Here is a 22,432-nt window from a genome sequence, read left to right on the forward strand (position 1 = left end):
AGATCCTATTGCATCCATGCATAAACCAAATGAAGTCAACAGGGCACCATGCAAGTGTAAAAGGTCCACCCGTGTGAATCACGAGGGAGGAGCAGTACTAGGGATGCAAGGAACTAGTTGCTTTTCCCCCTCCCCGCTGTCTCTATCAGAGGGAAGCAGCAAGTGGGGGGGCGGGGCAGGAGCGGGTGCTAGGGGGGAGCCGGTTTAAAAGTCGGTTCCACGCAGCACCGTCTCCGTGGGGGAGAGAGGAGGAGATAGGGGCTCAGGCAGGAACTGGTGGCACTTCCGCCTTTGAAATGTAGCAAGAGCTGGGCTCTCGTACATTTCAAAAGCGGAAGCGCTGAGGAGAAGGGTAGGGCGAGCAGAGGATTCAAGCAGTCGTAGTCATCCCCCGCCCTCCCCCCCCTCCCTGCTTTTGAAATATACAAGACTCTTGTACATTTCAAGAGCAAGGGGTCAAGGGAGGACTGCTTGAGTCCCCCACTGGCTCCCCAAGGTGCGTCTGCCTTTTAAATGTGCAAGAGCCCCCCAGGGCTCTTGTACATTTCAAAGGCAGACGTGCCCTTATCGACTAATCAAGTAGTGGATGGAAATTCCATTGACTATTTGATTAGTCAATTAATTGAAATTTAACATTCCTAATCAGTACTTTTTTTTCCTGCAAGCTCCGCTGGGCAGGGCCAAGTCTCAGTTGTATCTAAAACCCAAACACTGGTACAGGCAGTCCCCGGGTTACGTACAAGATAGGGACTGTAGGTTTGTTCTTAAGTTGAATCTGTATGTAAGTCGGAACTGGCGTCCAGATTCAGCCGCTGCTGAAACTGACCGCCAGTTCTGACTTACATACAGATTCAACTTAAGAACCCCAGGCATCCCCAAGTCAGCTGCTGCTGAAACTGATCAGCGGCTGATTCCAGGAAGCTCGGGGCAGGGGCTTCCTGTAGTCAGCCACTGGTCAGTTTCAGCAGCAGCTGACATGGGGACGCCTGGGGCAGAGCAGCTGGGGTACTGCCGGGTTGGTCCAGTAGCGCCCAGAGCGGCGCTACGGGACCAACCGGCAGCGCCCCAGCTGCTGTACCACAGGCATCGGAAGCAAAGCCGCGGAGCACGGGGGCAGCGGGACAGCCCAGACGCGCCGTGGCTGTCCTGCTGCCTTCGGGCTCCGTGGCTTTGCTCTGCTTTGCTCCCCGTCCCCCTGGTCTGCAGACCAGGGGGACGGGGAGCAAAGCGGCGGAGCACGCGGGCAGCGGGCAGCCCAGACGCGTCTGGGCTGTCCGCTGCCCGCGTGTTCCGCCGCTTTGCTTCCTCTCCCTGGTCTGCTGGAGACCAGGGAGAGGGAGGGCCCCGTTCGTAACTGCGGATCCGACATAAGTCAGATCCGCGTAACTCGGGGACTGCCTGTATTTCCATAAATCAGAACAACCTGCTACTGCCCAAGGTGCGGCTCACAAGGCCTACCTGCTCCAGCATGCATCTTGACTGCAGGACAAATTTCATTTCACTTTGAAACTTCTGGACATTCTGCTTTCCTATTAAACACAAAAAGAAATGGACTATTTCCCCACCAACCCACGCACGTCTCTCTCATGGAAAGGCCAGGAAAGCCTTGCAAAGGCTCACTGACTTGATCCAACTTTCACTACCGTTGAGCAGGATTAGCCTTAACTGAGCTCACTTCACATTAGCTAGGGATTATTCGTTAGTTACCAGCCTATAATCACTTACATTTTCCAATACAGCTCTTACATGTATCGCTCAGATCTAGGATAATCCAAGTCACATTTTTTAAATGAAATCTACAAGAAACACATACACACACTACTCCCCCCCCCCTCCCCAAAATACCCAATTAGTTCAGCTTAGGAAATGCAATAAAATTAATAATGTGAAATTTCCAGTCTAACTAGTTTCTGATGAGAATATGCCTTACTGGGCTATGTACATTTTTAAACCACAACCTATTATAAACATATATGTAAGTGTGGTAGGTAGGGATGAAAGTGAGTAGTTGACTACTCAACAAGCATAAGCATAAGCTTGTCAGGTAGTCAAGTGGAGTAATTTACCAATTGCTTTCCCCACCACCCCCACTGCCTCTGTAGCAAGGGGAGGGGAAAACAGGAGCCAAGGGTGGGGGGAGCCAGCTTAAAAGCCAGTTCCCCCAGCACTGTCTCTTCTATCAGAAACAGGACGGGGAAGGTGCTGCTGCTGTGAAGCAGCCCCTGTTCACCACAGCCTGGGCTGGCCGCGGACAGGGGCTGTTGCCGGAGCAGCCCTGACTCCGACCGGCTGGGCCACCATGAATAGGGCTGCTGGACCCGGCACAACCGGGACCAAGCAGTCCCAGTTCGTATGGGTGCAGGACTGCTGCTCCTCTTCCTACATTTAAAATGCAGAAAGCGCAGTGGCCCAGAGTGAGCCTCCCCTTATTGACTAATCCTGTAGTCAATACGAATTGTATCGACTACACGATTAGCAACATACCTGCTCCTGAACATCCTTAGTGGTCGGAGTATAAACACCACTCTGGGAGTGACATGGTTCATGGGAGCCAGTGAAGCCAACTAGCCTATTCTGTGGCCCCTCGATTAAGACTTGGATCCAGCTGGGCAGAACCAAGCTGGTGGTTCCTATAAAGGGTTAATGGGGAGAGAGTGAGAGAGGTGAGCTGCAAGGCTGAGCATAATCCCCCACTGGGCTTTGCCCTGAAGGGAGAGGGCAGCGGGGGTAAAGAGCCTCCAGGAGGCTGCCAGGGATTCTAGGAGCCACATGAGAAAGCTCCTCCATTCAGCTTCCTTCAGCTACGCGGGTACCCGGACTCTGGCTTCGCAGCATCTGCAACAGCCTGGAATTCCCCAGTGTTACATGTCACCCACCAATCCCTATAGCTACAGTTCCTCAAGGGGCTGGCACCACTTACACGCCTCTTTTGCCCACAGTCCATGCACCCACCTGGCCAGACTACTGGTCTCCTCTTCCACCACCCATGACAGTCTGGAACCTGCTGCAGCCACTGGGTCCCTGCCGAGTGACACCAGAACTCCTGTGATGACCACTGTCGCTCCACTGGCCAGACTGGGCGGTCGGCCATCTCACAAGGGGGGACAGGTTGGCGTCACAAAGGGGTCTCAGATCCCACTCTTCCTGCCCATAGAAAGTTCAGTCCCCAATGTCTGTGTCCCCTCATGGCTGGCCACAGCACAGCCACCGTTCTGTCTCGGTCACCCCCTGCTGGTCACTCTTTGGCCCAGGCCTTTGGCCAAGATGCTTAGACCCTCACCCCAGCTAGGTACAGAGTCCAATCGAAAAGCCTCGCGCCTTAGTGACCACGTACCAGGCCTGCAGAAATGATCTGGGCTCAGCCCTTTCCTCTAGTGGCTTACCCCGCAAAGTGCCCCCGGCCACTCTTTGTACTGCCCTGCCCGTTGCTGGTGAAAAGATGTCAGGTGCCCCGTTTTTCCACTCAGGACCAGTGTTCCCTGTCAGCTGGGCCGGGAGCTGGTAAGCCCCACACACTTCGTGTGGCTGAGCCTACCAGGCCTGGCTCTGCATGCTCAGCCTGCCAACCATGGCTCCGTTCAGCCCCAGGAAACGGGACAGAGCCAAGACTCACCAGCAAGGAGAGTTGAGGGCCAGGTGGGGAGGCAGGGCTCCCTCAAGGGTTGGCTGCAGGTGACCAGTGGCCAGTTATCCTGCATCTGCCGAAGGCAGCCCTCTACGCTGCTGCATCTGTGGGGGAGGGGGGCTATTAGGGAAGATCCTTCTCAAACTGGGGGCAGTGGCGCTGGAACAATCTTTTTTGGGGGTACTGAGTTGTACCCCCCCACTTGCTCCTCTCCGTGACCCACACTGCCCCAGACTGGGGCCACAGGCAGAAGCCTGGAAGGAAATCTCCAGGGCCAGGGATGGAGCCACTGCAATCCAGGTCAATGGCCAGGACTCCAGGACCGACGGCCAGGACCCCGGAGCTGGCAGCTGAGCCCCTGGAGCAGGGCCATGCTGGGTGCAAAACCTGGGAGTGCTAGAGCACCCGCACACTCCTCCTCCCAGCACCTATGACTGGAGTCCACAAGCCCAGCCGAACAAATTTTCCCCCTCCCTCCCAGTGCCTCCTGGGGCCTATGGCCCAAGGCTAAGCCAGGCTCCCTACCTACCCTGGTTCTGCACAGGGACTAAAACGTGGGTGTGGTGAACCAGAACAGTGCCACAGCAACGTCTCCGCCTGAGGGCTGAAAGGAGCTTGACCAAAGTGTCTGGACTGCTCGGCTACGTCTAGACTGGCATGATTTTCTGCAAATGTTTTTAACGGAAAAGTTTTCCGTTAGAAGCATTTGCGGAAAAGAGCGTCTAGATTGGCACGGACGCTTTTCCGCAAAAGCACTTTTTGCGGAAAAGTGTCCGTGCCAATCTAGACACAGTTTTGCACAAAAAAGCCCCGATCGGGGCTTCTTTGCACAAAACAAATCTCAGCTGTCTACACTGGCCCTTTTGCACAAAAGCTTTGCGCAAAAGGGACTTTTGCCCAAACGGGAGCAGCATAGTATTTCCGCAAAAAGCACTGGTTTCAGACAGTAGGAAGTCAGTGCTTTTGCGGAAATTCAAGCAGCCAGTGTAGACAGCTGGCAAGTTTTTCCGCAAAAGCAGCTGCCTTTGTGGAAAAACTTGCCAGTCTAGGCACAGCCCTCCAGAAGAACAAAGAGTAAAATGAACAATTGGACAGCTCACCATGCAGCTGAAGTGTTGCCGAAAGCCTTTCACACTACTAGAAGGATCTCTGCTAGTACAAAACATTTTGACAACACCCCAAACACTGCCTAAATTGGAAGCTATTCTGTGCTGGCAGCTAGACACAACCTCCACAGAAATACCAACCACAATGCTTGAGACAACATTCCTAATTTGAATGGAGTCCGGTGGCACTTAATGACTAACCAATTTAGAAGGTATTAGACTCCTTATCGTTTTTGCTGAAACAGACTAACACGGCTACCTCTCTGAAACCTTCCTAATTTGCTTTTCAACTAGTAACATTTGAAAGGATACAAGATACCAAGTGTGCTCCTACAGGCCATTCACTAATAGGTCACCATTTGATATTCTGGACCAAAAGTCTCTCTCCTCAGCAAAATGTTCATTGTGCATTATTCAGAGATAAGAGAGGGCAGAGAGGAAGAAACAAGCTGGATTTACCTTGCTCTACAAAAATGAAGCTAAATTATTCAGATCAATATTTTGTGTCCTCTAACAAAAGCTGCAATCAATAAACAACTAGCTAGGAACCCTAAGAAGAAAATCAAACCAGAGTTTCAAGACACTTACTTTTCCATCACAGTAATTCACATTGCTAATACCTAAACCTGAATTCTTCCCTTGCTGTTAAATATCTCTTCTATCATCTCACCTCAAGAAACGAGGAGTCCTGAGGCACCTTAGGCTATGTCTACACTGCAGAGTTTTTGCACAAAAACTCACAGAGTGTCCACACTAAAAGCATGTTTTTGCGCAAGACAATTGACAGTACATCGTAAGAAGAGAGGGCTTTTTGCGCAAGAGTTATTCCTCTTTCTACGAGGAATAAGCCTTTTTGTGCAAAAGCTCTTATGCAAAAAGATGAATGTGGATGGCAAACGGGTTTCTTGCGCAAAACTAGCCTACTGGAAAAAGCACAGGTGCTCTGATGGCCATTCTGTTAATGGCAATCAGAGCTTTCTTGCGCAAGAGCATCCATGCAGTTTGGACCCTCTCTTACGCAAGATCTTTTGTGGAAGATCACAGTGTAGACGTAGCCTTAGAGACTAACAAAAATATAAGTGGGTTTTCCCCATGAAAGCTCATGATACCATAGAGATTTTTGTTAGTCTCTAAGATGCTAGAGGACTACTCATTTTTAAATATCTCTTAGGGCATACAAAGGCTCTGCACTCTATATCTATCCTGGGTTGTTCTTTGTATGTCTCTTCTGTTGTGTTAATTCCCATACATTTTCCCACTCCAAATGAATTCCTCCAAATACTATTTGGTCAACCCTTCTTACGTGTTCTTTCAGTTGCCCAATGGCTCACCTGCCCTAGCAGAATCAGTCTTAACACATGTCCCAGATATTTCCATTTTCTTTTCTGAATAACTCAAGAGATAAAGGACTATTGAACTGTGTGAGACGAACCCCAGCGTTTGTAACAAGCTCATTCCACTTAAGAGCTAGTATTCTTCTATGGCATTCAGAAGTCTCTCCTTCCCTTTGGTGGATTTCCAGCTCTCTCATCCAAATGCTAGGATGGAAACAGCGCTGAAGTTGAAGAGTTGTAATTCAGCCTTTAAACTTCAGATTTTTCAGGGACCAAAACTTATTGAAGCTGATGAATGCAGCTCACCACATATAATTTGTGACATTATTTCCATCTGAACATCCCCATTGGTTTGCACATTCCTGCTGAAATACGTACCTTGTCTTCCTTTGCCTTCAAAAGTCATGGGGGTAAATTAAGATTGGTTTTCCCAGTAATCCCACTTTGTTGCATTGTAGGCAGCTGTCACCTGGGTGCTGGTCGAGAAAACAGCTATATCAACAGTAAAACCTAGAGCTTCTTGTGGACTGCTGCTGCACCTCGTCGTGCTTGTTTTGTACCCATCTAGCCTCATTCACATAGGGAAGCTGACAGCGACGTGAAAAAATCCATCTTTGTTTGACACCAGTGTCTATGTCTGAGCCATTTACTCAAGCCTGTATTTATTTTAACTGCACAAATTTCATCTTGTTCTAAAGCTATTTGATGGCCTGCTGTAGCCACTCCAAGATGTTCCAGAATGAACCACAACGGGGCCTGTGAAATACTTTCCTGAAATCCACAAAGTTGAAGTGTTTTTTGCCCTTTGACGATCATTCTAAACGTGGAAATCTGGCCAGCACGTGATCTTGTGGGCTGAAATCCAGATTCACCACAACCACCTTCTTTATTCTACTTAAAATGCTATAGCAGTGGACTGCCTCTGGCTGATAGAAATGTACAGGTTGATCCTCTCTGCTCCAGCAACATCCATGGTCCGGCATGATTTCAGTTAGCCGAATGTCCACTTACCATGGGTGTGGCCAAGTTTCCCACGGTCCCATAAAGTTTGTTTACAGCCACCAGTCCTGGCTCTCAGTGTTCTGAAGAAGTGGGCTGTGCCCACGAAAGCTCATGATACCATCTACCTGATTTGTTAGTCTAAAGTTTTTTCCAGTTGCAGAATAACTCGGCTACCCCTCTGAAGTGTTCTGAGCTTTATTCAGCTTTAATTTATCCCAAAATGTATTCTCAAAGTCCAGTGAGCAGTGGAAAGGTTGGTAATGCTCCTAGACAATATTGACCTTCTCGCTGGTTTGACACCGGTCAGGTCCGGAGGGTGCCAGACTAGAGAGGTTCCACCTGTACCACATCACCAGTTACTGCAGCCACTTATACCAGCTTTCTTAGGTATCTTGACTCTCATCTCAGATTTCCTGTGTTCTGGAGACTTTTTCCCCATCCTAGGTCTCATCAGCTCAAGCTTTTGGCATTTCTCCATTCACTTGAGCTAAGTTCACACTGGCACTTTATAGGGCTGTGACTTTCTGGCTCCAAGGTGTAACTAACTAACTAACTAACACACACACACACACACACACCCAAGTTACAGTGCTGAAAAGTGCCAGTGGGAACCAGGCTACCGCACTGTTAGCTACCCCCCTTGCAGAAGTGGTTTACGCAGAGCACTGGCAGAGCTCTCCCAGCACGCGTGCCATGGCCATCCTTTTAGTTAAAAGCACTGGTGCGGCTGTGCTTTAAACAGTTAAACGTAGACAAAGCCTCTGACTCCACCAGCTTCTGTCTCAGATTTTAATATTTGTATTGGCTTCTTTGTCAAAGTCAATAGTTCCCTTCAGTAGCTGTCTCTTTAGCACCTCTTGCCCATCGCTCTGTTTGATCTTTTCCCGTTGTTAAAGTATTTCCTTGTTTACACCATCTCAAGGGCCTGCGGGATAAACTTGTCAAGCAGGACCTCGTTGAGCTGACTAAGCGTTTTCCTATCACTGCCTAATGGCCTGCGTTATGTTTACAAAATCATGCTTGGGAAGGGTGATTGCAACTATTTTCTTGGCCAGCCCAGATGAGAGAGATTGGCAGTCAGTATCTGATCGGACACTGGCTTGCTTTGGACCCGCTGATCTTCGATGCAGGGATCTCAGAGGCGGCACTGACTAAGCAATAACGCATGCAGCCCATGCAAGTATGCAAAGAAGCCTATGCAATGGATTAGCAGATGACTAGTAAACGCTCCCTCCCTAGTGAAATCACGCCTTGACTAGTAGCACCGTCAACGGGCATCTGTAACAACAGAACTTCCTGTGTTATAACTAGGATGTTAACTATTGTTTAAACTGTTTAAAACTATTTTAAACTATTAAGCCACTGTTTAAAATGTTAACCTCTAGCTTTAAAATGTTCACCTTGGAGCACTGGCAACGCAGTGGGCCCAGCTCGGCTGGAGCAGCTTCCCACACGCCAAGCAACCCCCCCTCACCACGCCGCGGGAACTGCTCTGGCCCAGCAACTTGGTCCTGCCTTGAGGGCAGGGGGCTGGACTCGATGACCTCTCGAGGTCCCTTCCAGTCCTATGATTCTATGAACTTCCCATGCATGGCTGCAGGCTGTTCCAGCCCCACGACACCACGGCTACTCCAGCCCATTAGTTAACCGCTTCCCCATAAGCATAACCCTTTACATCCCTAGCTAGAGCAGGAGTGGACAATTGACCCCACTGGCAGAATACTACACCACACCCTGTAGGGGAATAATACTGGACAAGCCAACAAAACCCAGCAAAAGGCACTGGGCTTCCTGCAACCCAGGTCCTGGCAAACAGCTGTGAACATGTGCAAATCAGCCCCATCTCCTGCAGTGAGCCCCAGCCTTCAAGGTAAACCTACGTCTCTCCCACCCCCTGCAGAACCACTCTCACCTCCAACGCCTGGCTCATTCTTCTGCTTCCCCAGGCATCTGTCCTCTCCTCGAGCTCCACCTCTCCTCGGACGCCCAGCATGTTTTCCCAAAGCTTTGTCAGGAGCAGGGCTAGCATGCAAGCCTGGCAGTGACTGGGAACCAAATTAGCTAATGGAACTAGTACAGCTCACCTGGATGACTCTGATGAGGAGCACAACCCCGTGTCGCATTTTTTCAGGTGGCTCTAATGTTAGCAGAATGGGGAGTGCATCACAGTGGAGGCTCGGCGGAAACTCTGGGTTGCTTTGATTAACCCAAAGAAATTTCCAAAAGCTGCAGGTTTCACTCTTTCCTCGGCTAAAGCCAACATGTGTATTCATTTTTTTAGATGTCATGGGAAATTCTATTACACTCTGGTGAGTCAGTGTGCCCAATCTGGTGATCTGATTCAACCAGCGAGGTGTGGTGCAGTGGTTCCCAACCTGTGGTCTGCACTGCAGGGGGTCCACAGAAAGAATCAGGTCTACTGCAGTGGGCCCAATCCTTACTTTTCTTTTCCTTTTCATCTCCCCCCCCATTCCTGGAGTGCGGGGAGGCAGTTGCCATGCACGCCGGGACACGGTTTGCTTTTGATCCCATTCTCCAGAAGCTAAGGGAGCACGGGGAAAGTATTTGCATACCATGCATGCCCCTCTCACCTGGCTGATGTGTGAGGCATGCATGGCATGCAAGCACTTTCCCCTCGCTCCCTTGATGTCCGGGGAACAGGATTAAAAGTAAGGCACAATCCAGAGCACATGGCCACTGCCCTGCCCAACCCCTCTGCACTGCCAAAGTTCTGCCCTTGCCCTCTACCCTCCCAAATTCCACCTTTGAGGAGCTGGCAACTCCAGAGCTCACTTTGGCTACGAGAGTCCCTTTGCTCCATGGATGGGCAGGGGACGGCAGCAGAGGAAGCAGCATGGGTGAGCAGAAGCCAACGGGACCTCAGAAGCTCTGTGCTCTGCAGTCTGCACGTCCATCAGCCCACGCTGAAGCTGACAAGCTGTGACTGTGCCCTGGAGCCGGCTTATAAATGGGACAGTCACTTTTTACCACTTTTTTAAATATGTCACCCTGCTGTAACCATTCAAAAGCTATTAGAGTAGTGGGAAGGGTTTAGTTGGGCTACTAGCAAAAATAGACCGCGGGGGCAAAGGGTGTCTGTGAAACTGTAATACATTGAAAAGGGGTCTGTGTGCTCAAAAAGGTTGGGAACCACTGAGGTTAGTCCTGATTTAACTGTAAATATAAAGGCAGCTTTAAACAATGGAGTCACCACCAGTGTTCCCTGTAAGCTGAGCACTTGAACAGCCGCTCAGGAGCGATTCAAATGCTACCCATCTTATCAGGACAGCACTCACAGCCAACACACCATGTGTTTCTACTGGTGGTGCACATCTGCACATGCCTCAGTGCACATAACAAAATGTATTGTGTGCATGGATGGAAAAAATTAGAACATTGGTCACCAAGGATGCTCCCCTGACAAATAGATAACCAAAGTCCTTGTAGGCAACCAAAGTATTTGGCCCAAAATGCTTAATAGACTCAGAGGAGACAGCATGAGAAACCCACCCTGGCAAGAAAGACCTATCTGGTCACACCAATTAACCGAATGGCTTATTGATTTTTTTATTTACAGATTAGCAAGGGGGCAGATCCTCAAGTACAGACAGCCTGTCCCCTTCAGATGTATCCTGGTCCTTCCTCTCCTACTCACAACTAACGGGTGAAACACGACTGCTGCTTTTCACCAGGAAGAGTCCCTGAGACCTTTTCCCACCTGGCGATGCATTTTAACCTGCTCAGGTCTTGGCCTGTAAAATTAAAATGGGGCCAAACGCACAAGCAGCAGGTATCCTAGGCAGAAACTGCCTCAACTGGCCACGCCCGTGCCCAGTCTGGCCAGCTCTCCAGAGTTCCAGTTTGGGGCAGGCTGGGGCCATGCCACCCGCCGGCTCTCCAGAGCTTTGGGGCTGGAACCAGGCTGCCGACCGGCTCTCTGGAGCTCTGGGGCTGGGACCACGCTGCCAACTGGCTCTCCGGAGCTCTGGGGCCAGGGGAGGTTGGGTGCTGCTACCCTGAGGCAGGGAGGGGGCAAGGGCCAGCAGCCACGTTACAGGGAGTAACAGGTGGGGAAGGAGGTGGCAGGGCAGGGGCCAGCCAGCCACAGTGTGTGAGGGGACGCAGGGTCTTTCATGGGCAGGCATGGGGGGGGGGGCTTGCCTCCCCAAGCCATGGGTCACCCACCATCCCTGGCCAAATGGTTCCAACGCTACAGGAACGAAAGCCCAGCCAATCTGGGGAGGGCAGGGAAGCAAAGCAGGGGAGCACTGCCGAACCTCACAATCAATGGCCTTCTGAGGGGGGCCTGAGCATAAAGGGGGTGAAGCTGGTGTAAAGGGGTACTCCTCTCTGTACTCCAGTTCTGCCCCCCTAGGGTGGGGGAGCTCAGGCAACACCATTGCACAAAGAAACCTCCGGCCACAGCCACGTTGTCATGGTCACCGTGTTTAAGGCCCGAAGGGTGTGGGGAAGTGGCAGGAGGTCGTGTGGGGCACACGCCCCCTGGGCAGACAGCCGGGTAGGCTCCTGCTGACTTTGCTGCAGCCTCTGATCCCAGAGTCCAAGCCCTGACAGGTTCTGTGCCTGGAACAAACTTTGCTCCCCTACCCGCGGCTAACCGCCTAGCTAGTGTGTAGCCCCACCAGGGCCTACGCAGGACGAGCAGCTCTCTTAAATATTAACAGCCCTCATGCCATGAATCTGTGTCACTGAATTTTAAAAAAGAATAAGCACAAGCTAGGGCAGGAGCGTCACTACCTGGGTTACACACATTTAAAGAGGCAGGGCCAGGTAATTTGGGCCCAAAATGCAGCTCTTAATTGAGCGCATCTCCTGTGAAAACCACTCCCTCTCCATGATGAACACTAGACCATGTTATCACCCATTCCGATCAGGGATATAAAATCCCGTTTCTAACGTAACGTTTAACCAGTTATGGTGACCCCCATGGTGGGGGGCTGCTCCAGCCCAGCTGGGACAGAGCAGCACCCGGCCTGAGGCCCGGTGAGCCCAGCCAGGGTGGAGAAGACCCCTCCCACAGCAGGACACGAACAGGCCAGCCGCAGGCTGCTCCAGCCAGGCCTGGCCGCAGCCCTCCGCCGGTTAACTAGCTAGCCCAGTAAGCGTGCCAGTAAAATGCATGCTTACCAGGTAAACCGTTAACCCTTTACATCTCTAATTAAGATGGGCAATGAGGCAGAGTAATCACACCCCAACCACTTGCAATCCGTGGCACTCTTTGAGCAGGACTGGACTTTTACCAGGGTGGATCAATGGGATCGCACATTGCCCTAGAAACAGAGAGAAGCCCAGCCACACGCATCATAGCCCCGGAAATAAAAAGTTCACAGGAGCGTCTGTAAATTAGGAACCTCGCCCATCCAACCTCCGCAGGCAAAGTGCTTTGAGAGCCACACACGAAGTGGGGGGAAGCGGGGGCGAGAAAGTCAGGGGGAGGGGAAACGAGCATGGAGGTGGCATGCCGAAGATTCCCCCCTCTGCTCAGATTTGCCTTGTAATGAGGATTTGCTGTCAACCCACACACAATCAGCAAGCCAAGCCCTGCAGGGAATTTCACTTCTCAGCAGCTGCCACTCTAGCTGGTTTTTACCTTGCCTCACGTAAACACTGATTAGCTCTTCCCCGACGGTTACGTTTCTCGCTAGCAGCCCACAGAACTGCGACAGGGGTTGGATTCAGCACTCCGGCAGGGTAAATGCTGGTGAGGTCTCTTCCCTACCACCAGGACGCAATCCCCAGCATGCCGTTAAGCATTCCTAGGATCTGTCTAGAGCTTCCGCATGGCACCAGACTCATAAAGCTCAGTGACAGGACCACTCTGGATAACACAGAGGACCGAGGCCAAAGTCAGCATTTCCACACTGTGGGCCTGAGCACCAAGATTCAATTTCCGCAACACGCGGAATAGACAAAAAGGCAATCCTGCGGGGTGCCTACGCCTTCCACCACTGCCGTCGGACTCACAAATTCTCACTGCCCACGTGAAACTAACAACACAATTCCTTGCCACTTTTCTAGCTCTCCTTCCACGGTACAAGCTAGGGATGTAAAGGACTAGCTGACAGCATAGTCAACTAGTCGCTCCCCCCCTTGCTGCCTCTATTTGATAGATGCAGGGTGGGGGGAGAAGAAGGGGTACTTAAAAGTGGCAGCACCGCACAGAGCCCGGGGACAGTTGATCCGTGCAGCGCTGTCGCTTTAAATGCCCCAGGGAGCCCGGCGTCAGGCTCCTTGCAGCATTTAAAAGCGGCAGCGTCACATGGAGCCCAGGATCAGCTGGGGACTGTCCCCAGGCTCCACACTGCATACCAGCTTTGAAGTGTACAAGAGCCCTCAGCAGGGGCTCTTATGCATTTCAAAGAGGAAGCGCAGCATGCAGCCTGGGGTCAACGGGGGACTCTCGTACATTTCCAAGGCGGAACATGGAAGTGATTATTGACTAGTCAATGGAAATTCCATCGACTACTTGACTACCAAATGAATCGCTACTTAACATCCCTAGTACAAGCATGCTATACAAACCATTACATGCTGCTCTTTTCTACGTGGGAAAAGGAAAGCAAATCAGAGGAAAATGGGGCTTTTTTTTTTTAAAGGAATAATTCAGAGGCTGGAAGGCTGTAGCACCTCAGTGACAAGGAGTGGCACCATTATTTAAACACATAAACCAGCTGCAGGTGGATAAATCAGAAAGGAGTGTATTTGGGGTTACAGAAGCATAGGAGGCAAATAAAGGCAATAAAGCTCCTTAGGGTGACAGACTTCTCCACACGTTCCCAGCACCTTATGACATTCCCTGCCAGGTAGGTAAACAGTAATATCTGCCCTTTAAAAAGGGGGAAACTGAGGCAGAGAGGTTGAATAGCCTGCCCAGATCCAAGGGTGTCAATGTAGGAGCACAGGGATTCTTGGCTTTCAATGCTATTTTCAAATCATGCTCTCGCTACAAGAAATGAAAGAGCATAAGAACATGAGGGCCATACTGGGTCAGACCAAAGGTCCCATCTAGCCCAGTATCCTGTCTGCCAACAGTGACCAATGCTGGGTGCCCCCACAGGGAATAAACAGAACAGGGAATCATCAAGCAATCCCACCCGTCACCCATTCCCAGATTCTGACAAACAGAGGCCAGGGACACTATTCTTAACCATCCTAGGCTACGTCTACACTGCTTCCTTCCTGCACAAAAGCCTATGCAAATGAAGCACAGATTAGCATATTGCCGCTCTTCATTCGAATAATTAATTAGGAGCCATTTTGCACAAAAACGGCTCCTAATTAATTATGCAAATGAAACATGGCAATATGCTAATCCATGCTTCATTTGCAAAGGCTTTTGCACAAGAAAGAAGCAGTGTAGATGTAGCCCTAGCTAACAGCCATTGATGGACCTAACCTCCATGAATTTATCATCTAGTTCATTTTTTAATCCTGTTTAAGTCCTGATCTTCACAACATCCTCTGGCAAGGAGTTCCACAGGTTGACTTTGTGTTGTATGGAGAACTTCCTTTTGTTTGTTTTAAATCTGCTGCCTATTAATTTCATTTGGTGGCCCTTAGGTCTTATATTGTGGGAACAAGTAAATAAGTTTTCCTCATTCACTTTCTCCACACCAGTCATGATGTTATAGACCTCTTATCATACTCTCTCTTTAGTCCCCTCTTTTCTAAAGCAGCAAAGTCCCAGTCTTTTTAATCGCTCATCATATGGCAGTCCAAAACCCCTAAGAGCACAATAGCGAGGCAGCCACTTGACACAAGTGCTTGCACCATGCTTCTGGATTGTTGTTGTTGAAGCATAAAACTAGATTTTAAAAAATTACAGACATTGGGCCAAGTTCCTCTCCTGAAGATGATGGAGTTGCATCAGGGTTGGATTTGGTCTAATATGTACTAGGCAAGCACTTATAACAAAGGTTTATCATATTCCCTTAAGTACTACAGCTGACTGTGAAGCAAACATTTGCTTTCTACAGATAACAAAATGACTAAGATGATCAGATTGGATTTGTAAATGTTTGGGTTACCCTTCCCCAGTAGGGCTAAGAATCTCTCAATTACCCACGCAAAAATCCCCTGACTGTAACACTTCCATCACACACACCCACGCAAAGGTTTGGGATGGATTCCAACAACAAATTACAACCAGATTAAATATTAATTCCCATCTTCATTATATAACCAGGACTAGGTTCAGCGGTATCACAGCCATTAAAAGCCAGAAAAGTGTGTTAAGTGTACAGTCCTGGCCCTTTCAGGGTGCCAAGTACTTGCAATGATGCAAATAAATAAATACAGCTGCATTTTGCCTGTGGCAGTGCACAGCTAGCTGCCTTCCTATGGCTGACCTACAGGAACACCACTCAAAAGCTTCTGCTATTGTACACAAAGGCTGTAGTGGCACCAGTACCAAAGGGTCACAATCAAACTTCTACGCACACCCGGCAAGCCGGCAATCTGTGTCTTTACGGTTTTCTAGCGCACCCATCTCTGTGCCATCTGGTATTCATCATTGCAGCATTTAAGTGCCACACAATCATTAATGGATTCTAAGAGGGACAACGTGAGCACAAAGGTAAATTAAGTCACTTGCCCATACTCTCAGCAGAAGCTGAGCTGGCAACTGAACACAGAGTTCAGTGCCCTACTCACTAGACCAAGCACCCCGTAACTGGAAGCAAAGTTCACTACAAAAAAATAGGAGAAAAGTAGAAGTAAGGATGTTGAAATGAGGTTATCTGGCTAACTGCACAATTAGCCAATAAGGACCATTCTGCAGAGCGTGGCAGGGGTAGCGCCAGGAGCAGAGGCACAAGCCACCCATACTGAGGCTCTGGAATTTAAATTTAGTAAGAGCTGCCAGGCTCTTACTACATTTAAAATACAGAGCCACGGTGTCCCGGAGCAGAACGAGCTGGGACTGCTCGGTCCTGGCTCGCCCTGACTCCAGCAGCCCCTGTTTGCAGCAGCCAGCTCAGGCTGCCACGAACAGGGGCTGCTTGGTGCGACCCTCGCAGACATGGGCTGCTGCCAGAGCAGCCTCTGCCTGCAACAGCCTCCCACCCGCCACTGCCTCTGATAAAGGCAATGGGGGGGCGGGCAGGCAGCACCGGGGAGATGATGCTGAGGGGAAACCAGCTTTTAAGCTCGCTCCCCCAGTACCAGTTCCTGTTCCTTGCTGCCTCTATAGGAGGCAGAAAGGGGGGAGGGTGAATAGTCGATATTCCAGTCAAACGCCCAGTAAGCTTATGCTTATCGGCTAGTCAACTAGTCGCTAACATCCCTAGTGGGGAGGGTTTTGTATTTAAGAGTTTAGCTTTTTCTTTTTTCTTATTGCTTCAGAGTAACGTGAGAGTTGCTCTGAAGCAATAGCAAGTCTCTCTGTATGGAGCTGGAGAGAGACACCCCGACACAGTCAATATTCCCCTTCACCTGGTGTAAAGAAAAAAAACTACGCCGGCCAGATTTTATTCTTTAGAGACCTGACATTAGAAGTGACCTACTGATCTGCCAGAAAAAACTCTCCCAACCGCCACAGCACCACTGCGGCAAGCTCAAGAATGGGAAAGACTTGCACCTGGACAGGAGCCATGTGTGAAATCAGATTCCTGTGTGCATCAGTATATGGCCTTTCACAAGGGCACGGCAGATGCTCCGGGCGTATCTCAAACGTAATGGCAAATTGAGTCCTGAGCCACGCAGCTCCCCTCGGCTCACCAAACAAACTGCCAATTCACGCATCACCAAAACAAGACTGCAATCAGGTGACACTGCATGAGTGCAGGCAGCAGAGTAGGCGAATCTGCATGCCGTGGACAGACTGCAAAAAACAGGCTCCCATAGCAAAAGACAAGACATGTGACCTCTGCAACAATTGTGAGAACTGACTTTCCGAGGCAAAGGCACGAAACTGTACTCAGCCCGCCGCAGTGCTATGGAGCCAGAAAGAATGCACCAAGAACAAAACAGAGTGAAAAGTTAGGTAATTTAGGAAGAAAAACAGCTCAGAAACCACATAGGGGATTTTACAAGACACCAATTACAACAATCTAGGTGGATTTCATCTGATCATTCCATTGGAAAGCCGGCACTCCCCCCTCCCGCTGCCCAAGTGCAAGCTGTATCCCTTTAGAGAGCCCCCTGTCAAGCAAGCCATACAAATCTCCTCAGCAGGGCCAAGCTAGAGTCTTTCAAAAAAAAAAATCCTTCCTGGCTCTTCAAGGAAAACTGTGTCAAATTAGACAACAGGCGGTTTTGAAAAATATTGGGCCCGATCCTCAGCATAGCTTCATTAAAGTAAATAGGGAGAGGATTTTTCCACTCCAGTTTCTTCAGAAGTATCTCATGCCACCTGATGATTGATTTTTGGATTGAAAATAAGTGGCCGTGGGTTCAAGTTCACAACTTTTCAAAAGCATTTCAACTTTTCAGAGAATGAATTTGAGATTAAAGTAACTCAAGACTTTTGTTTTCACAGTGAAATCCACCTGTTGACGACACACATTTCCACCACCACTGACAACTTTGCTTCTAAACCTTTCTGCACACTAGGATATTCCCGCACTGGTGTAAACCAGCAAGTAGCAGGAGAGCTGAAAGCCTCCACAGGCACCTGGACAAGGTATGGGAGGGGCTGGCTCTGCACTCCTGAAAGGGGCGGGGCCTCTGGTGGAAGAGGCAGGGCCGGGGAATCCAGCCCTCAGAGACACCTGGAGCTTTCTCCATGGCACTCCAGCGGTGATTTAAAGGGCCCTGGTCTTCAGCCACCGCCACTGCGCCTTTAAATTGCCAGGCCCTGGGGCAATTGTCTTCTTTGCCATCGGCGAGCCTGGCAAGTAGCAATATTACAGTAGAGGTAATTTTTTTCTTGCACAACAACATATACTCAACCGTTAAAAACCAAATTTTGATTATTCTCTTTACACTGATTTCAAAAACAGGGCAAGCCACAATTACAAAATCCTAGAGAAGGAATTCCAGATCTCTTTTTGAATCTTGTTTGCAAACTAAAGTTTCAAACTTTTAAAATCATTATTATTGGTTATAAATACTGCAGTGGTACCCAAAGGCTCCACCCACTGTGCTGTTTGTTCAACATAAGATCAGACATGCTGGGTCTAACCTAAGGTCCATCTCGTCTAAGGTTGTAAGCGACTAATCGAACAGCTGACTGCCCAATAAGCCTAGGTGAGCCACTACTTGACTAGTTGCTTCTCCCCCGCTTGCTGCCTCTATCAGAGGAAGCAAGGAGGGGGAGCAGAAGTCAGCTTAAAAGCTGGTCCCCCGCCCCCAGCACCATCTCCGGACGGGGGCAGGGGAGGCAGAGGTGCAGCAGGGGACTCAGCTATCCCGGCTCACACCCAGTCCCCCACTGCGCCTCTGCCTTTTAAATGTAGTAAGAGCTGCCCAGCTCTTACTACATTTAAAAGGCAGAGACATAGCTGTAGCTCTGCAGTTTCTCCCTCTTATCAACTAATCGAGTAGTCAATGGAAATTCCATTAACTACTCAATTAGTTGATTAAATACAATTTAACATCCTTAATCTCGCCCAGTGTCCTGTCCTCCGACAGAGGCCAATGCCAGATGCCCCAGAGGGAATGAATAGAACAAGTAACCAAGTCGTCCATTCCCAGCTTCTCGCAAAACAGCAGTTCATATCTCTCAGGATTAATACATCCCAGCATCCACGCACACACATGAAAAGGGGTTATCTTTGCAATTGTAAGGGCTAGATAACTTTAAGAAATGGAAGCTTATACTCTGCTGAAACTGAATCAGAGGACTGAATAAGTACAGGCAGCGAAACAGGCGTAACATTCCTGGCTTTCATTTTTGTTTTGTGCATTTATCTTACACCAAACACATAAGTCTAGTGGACATTTAATGTGCATGATAGTGCAGTTCTATCAAACCATGCCTTTCTAATACTTCTTCCAGAGACAGTGCTAAATGCTTACACGGGCAAACAGACACCTTGGAAAAAGCAACACATCCAAAGGGTTCACAACGTGAACAAACCTTGAACACTTCCATGGCTAAACAGAGAGAGTCAAGGATTTAGATCGGAGAGATGGATATGTGAAGGCAGGCTCACCGCCCATTTATGTAGCCAATCCTCACAAACAGGGGAGTGACCGGTATGTTTATTATTGGATTACCTGACTGATCAACTAAATATTTGCTAATACAGTAGAACTCAGAAAACTGCGCTGGTAAGCAGGAAGCAAGTGAACTGAAAGTAGAGTCATGGTGCCTTTAAAAACAAAATTTATAAAAAAGGTATAAAGAAGCCGCTGGCCTGACTGGACAATACTGGGCGCAAAATGTCATGCTCACCCAGAGGTTCCCATTTGAAGAAGGGAGGCTGTTTCAATTGGCTACACAGAGCTTTATACCACGCTTCCCCTGGTTGAAAAGGACACCTGACTGTTTTGCTGGGCACCACTTGGAGCATGCACAACGCAAAGGCCTCGCGGAGCCCAGCAGGAGCACCCGCTGCACCCCCATGAGCCGGGCGCTGGCATTTCAGGCCCTGATCTACGGACTCTGCAAGTGGATGCATCAGAAATGCTGATGGGGTGCTCAGCATCGTAAGATCCCACCAGCAAGCTCTCCCCTGCCAGGAGAAAGCTTCAGGCTGCTCCTTGCCTCCAAATTCTGCTCTCCATCACCTCCCTGGTCCTCCGCCTCACCTGGCCTCTCCTCTCCACCTCTCCTGTGGCCTGCACCTTCCCTGCCACAAGCGCGCCCCACTCTCCCCTTTTTGGCCCCTGCCAGGGATGCCCTCCAGCCTGCCCCACTCTCCTCTGGTTGGAAATGCCCCCTCTGAATGAGCCACCCTAAATGTGGAGAGAAGAGACCGCTGTCCCCCCCCCCCCCGTGTACAGGGGCGCAGCAGCAGCACTGGCACCCGGAACCCCCGCTAGCAAGGGAGCCCCGCTCCAGCCTGGCACAACACCCCGAGGGAGGGAAGGAGGCGGGGGCACAGGCTAGGGGGTTAATTGCTCTCCCTGCTCCCTGCTCCCCACCCACTGCCCCGGCCCCTAGAGAGAGGAATTCGCGCCCCAGCCCCGGGATCCCCAGGGCGCAGCTGCTGCTCTGCCCAGGGCTGGGACAGGCACGTGGCGTCGGCAACACGGTCCCCCTCCCCAAGCGCCAGCAGCGGAGAACTGAACGGGGGGGGGGGGGGGGCACGGGCCAATCTTCCCCCCCCCCCCAGCCTGTGCCCTGGTCTCCCCAACTCCAAAGCAACCCCCGGGCCCTCCAGCCCGGCTCCCCCCGCCCCGGCAGCACATGGCACGGAGCGGCCGCTCCCGGGCACCGCTGCCCGCCCAGCGCAGCTGCCTGCCGGGGGTGTGTGTTGGGGGGGGACCCAATTCCCCCCGCCCCAGCCCGGCCCCGCTAACTCGGGGCGGGTGTCCCCCGGGCGCGGCGGGCCAAGGGGCCGGGCCACCACGCCCGGGAGCGGCTGCCGGGCCATGCCCGTCCCCGCAGCGGCGGGGCTGCGCTGGCACCGGGCTCCCGGCCGCCGATCCCCACCCCGCGCAGCTCGCTGCAGCCCCCGCCGAGGCGGTATTGTGTGGTCAGGGGCGAGGTGCACGCTCCTCCGGCAGGCAGGGAGTGGAAGGGGAGCGGCCAAGCCTGCCCCAGCCCAGCCCCCTGCTTGCTCGCCTAGAAGAGGGGGGCAGGGGGCTATCCCCAAATACAGACCCCCCTCCGCTGCCCACATCAGCCACACAAAAGAGCCTCCCCCGCAGCACTGATTACCTTCCACCGCCAGGACACAGAAGGTCAAGGAGAAAACACAGAGACAAAGCAAGTCCTCTAGCGCCATGTAAACCCTTAAAATCTCCAGGAGGGAAAAAAAAGCAGGGCTCCTTGAATGTCCAGAAGAACATTTAAGAGGGCAGCTGAGTCTCCCTCCACTCCATCGCCATCTTGTGTGAATGTTAGAGACTATGTGAGTTGCTGGCTTGCACACACACATGCACACACACACACACACACACACTCAAGTCCCACTTTAGGTGTCCACTAGAGACGCCTGAACCTCTGCCAACAACCCAGCGCACACACCCCCCTTTCTGTTTCTCCATGCAGCCGCATGCTGGAAGCTTTGAGGGAAACAGATTGGTCACTCCTTGTGCAGCGCCCAGCTGCTGAAAAGCCCTGCTCTGTGTGCAGGGTTAGCAAACAAGCCCCAGAATGTGACAAAAATAAAAGGGCTGCTGGGTTTTTTGTGGGGATTTTTTTTGTGAGAGTGGGGAGAATTGGAGGGCTCAGATCTTCGCTTGCACACCCTGCCGCTAGCTTAGCAAGACGGGGTGACCGTCACCCAAGAATGCCATTTTTTTTAAAAGTAAGGACTCATTCAACAGGTTGCTAAAAGCTTCAGAAAGTCTCAGACTTTCCCCTTCCCCAAGAATCGGGAGCGCTTGAGGGATATAAACATTTCACTCTTCACACTTTTCCTCTTCAAAGTGTTTTGCAAACACCTACGAGAAGGGGCAGGTCAATTTCAGTCCCAGATGAGAATATTTTGGGGAGAGAAATGAGAAACACTCCTGCACTTTTACAAAAGAGATTGCACAAGAAATGCTACCAGGAGGGAGCTAGAGAGAAATGCATATTTAAGGGGGAAACAAAGATTTCCCCACAGAACTCCAAGCCTTGCAGAATTAGGCTAATGCTTGAGAACCTCCGTGATTAGAAACAAACAGGGTGGAGTCTCAGCCAATCCCACCCAGTTGTCTCTGACTGCAGGATCAGGACCTTTGTTTTATTCACTCTGGTCTTCATTAGACAAGTGCCCGCTGTCTTACATGGGAATTTAGGGCAGGGGGATAGTTGAGCACGGATCCCAGCCTTGGCATGCTGGACATAAAGCATGCAATCAAGTACATTCTACAGTAAATAATTTTGCTAAACAAGAATTTTAACCCAACATTTCTCTTCCTAAGTCACTCCAGAGCATGGCTATGTGGCAGTTTAGTCCAATGCTCCAGCTGCAAGATAGGGGCCACGTCCAGTCATATTTGCCCTACGTATGTATTCACCCTATTCTCTTTTTAAGGATCAAATCCTAGTCAGCCACAGTGGGTGGGAGCAGGAGGCTCTCTAGACAGCAGAAGCAGCGCACAGGGTAGCTGGGAGGAAGATGAAGCTTTGTACCATGTGGAGCTACAGGGCTGAATTCCTTGGGGGCAGCGTTTTCTTTCATTTGCAAATGGATTTTGGGGAGTGGGCCAGGAAAGAGGCTGAGCTGGTGGACCATGACAGCACAGATTCATTGACATTCCCCACACTCGCACAGCAGTGTGAGGTAGGAGCCAGCAGCAGTCAA

The 22,432-nt window shown here is 50.6% G+C and overlaps 1 protein-coding gene across 3 annotated transcripts in view; it reads right to left on the bottom strand.

Moving 5' to 3' along the window:
- Window positions 1-21,257, bottom strand: part of IGDCC4 (immunoglobulin superfamily DCC subclass member 4) — a 232,508-nt gene extending 211,251 nt beyond the window's left edge. For all 3 annotated transcript variants that reach the window (XM_075896896.2, XM_075896895.2, XM_006129178.5), the window contains exon 1: window positions 20,857-21,257. In XM_075896896.2, coding sequence (XP_075753011.2) covers window positions 20,857-21,076 — 220 coding nt within the window. In that variant the 5' untranslated portion in view covers window positions 21,077-21,257. The remainder of the gene's footprint in view (window positions 1-20,856) is intronic.
- Between the last annotated feature and the right edge of the window lie 1,175 nt (window positions 21,258-22,432).

The sequence above is a fragment of the Pelodiscus sinensis genome, chromosome 14, assembly GCF_052426305.1.
Source record: "Pelodiscus sinensis isolate ZL-2025 chromosome 14, ASM5242630v1, whole genome shotgun sequence".
Lineage (NCBI taxonomy): Eukaryota > Metazoa > Chordata > Testudines > Trionychidae > Pelodiscus > Pelodiscus sinensis.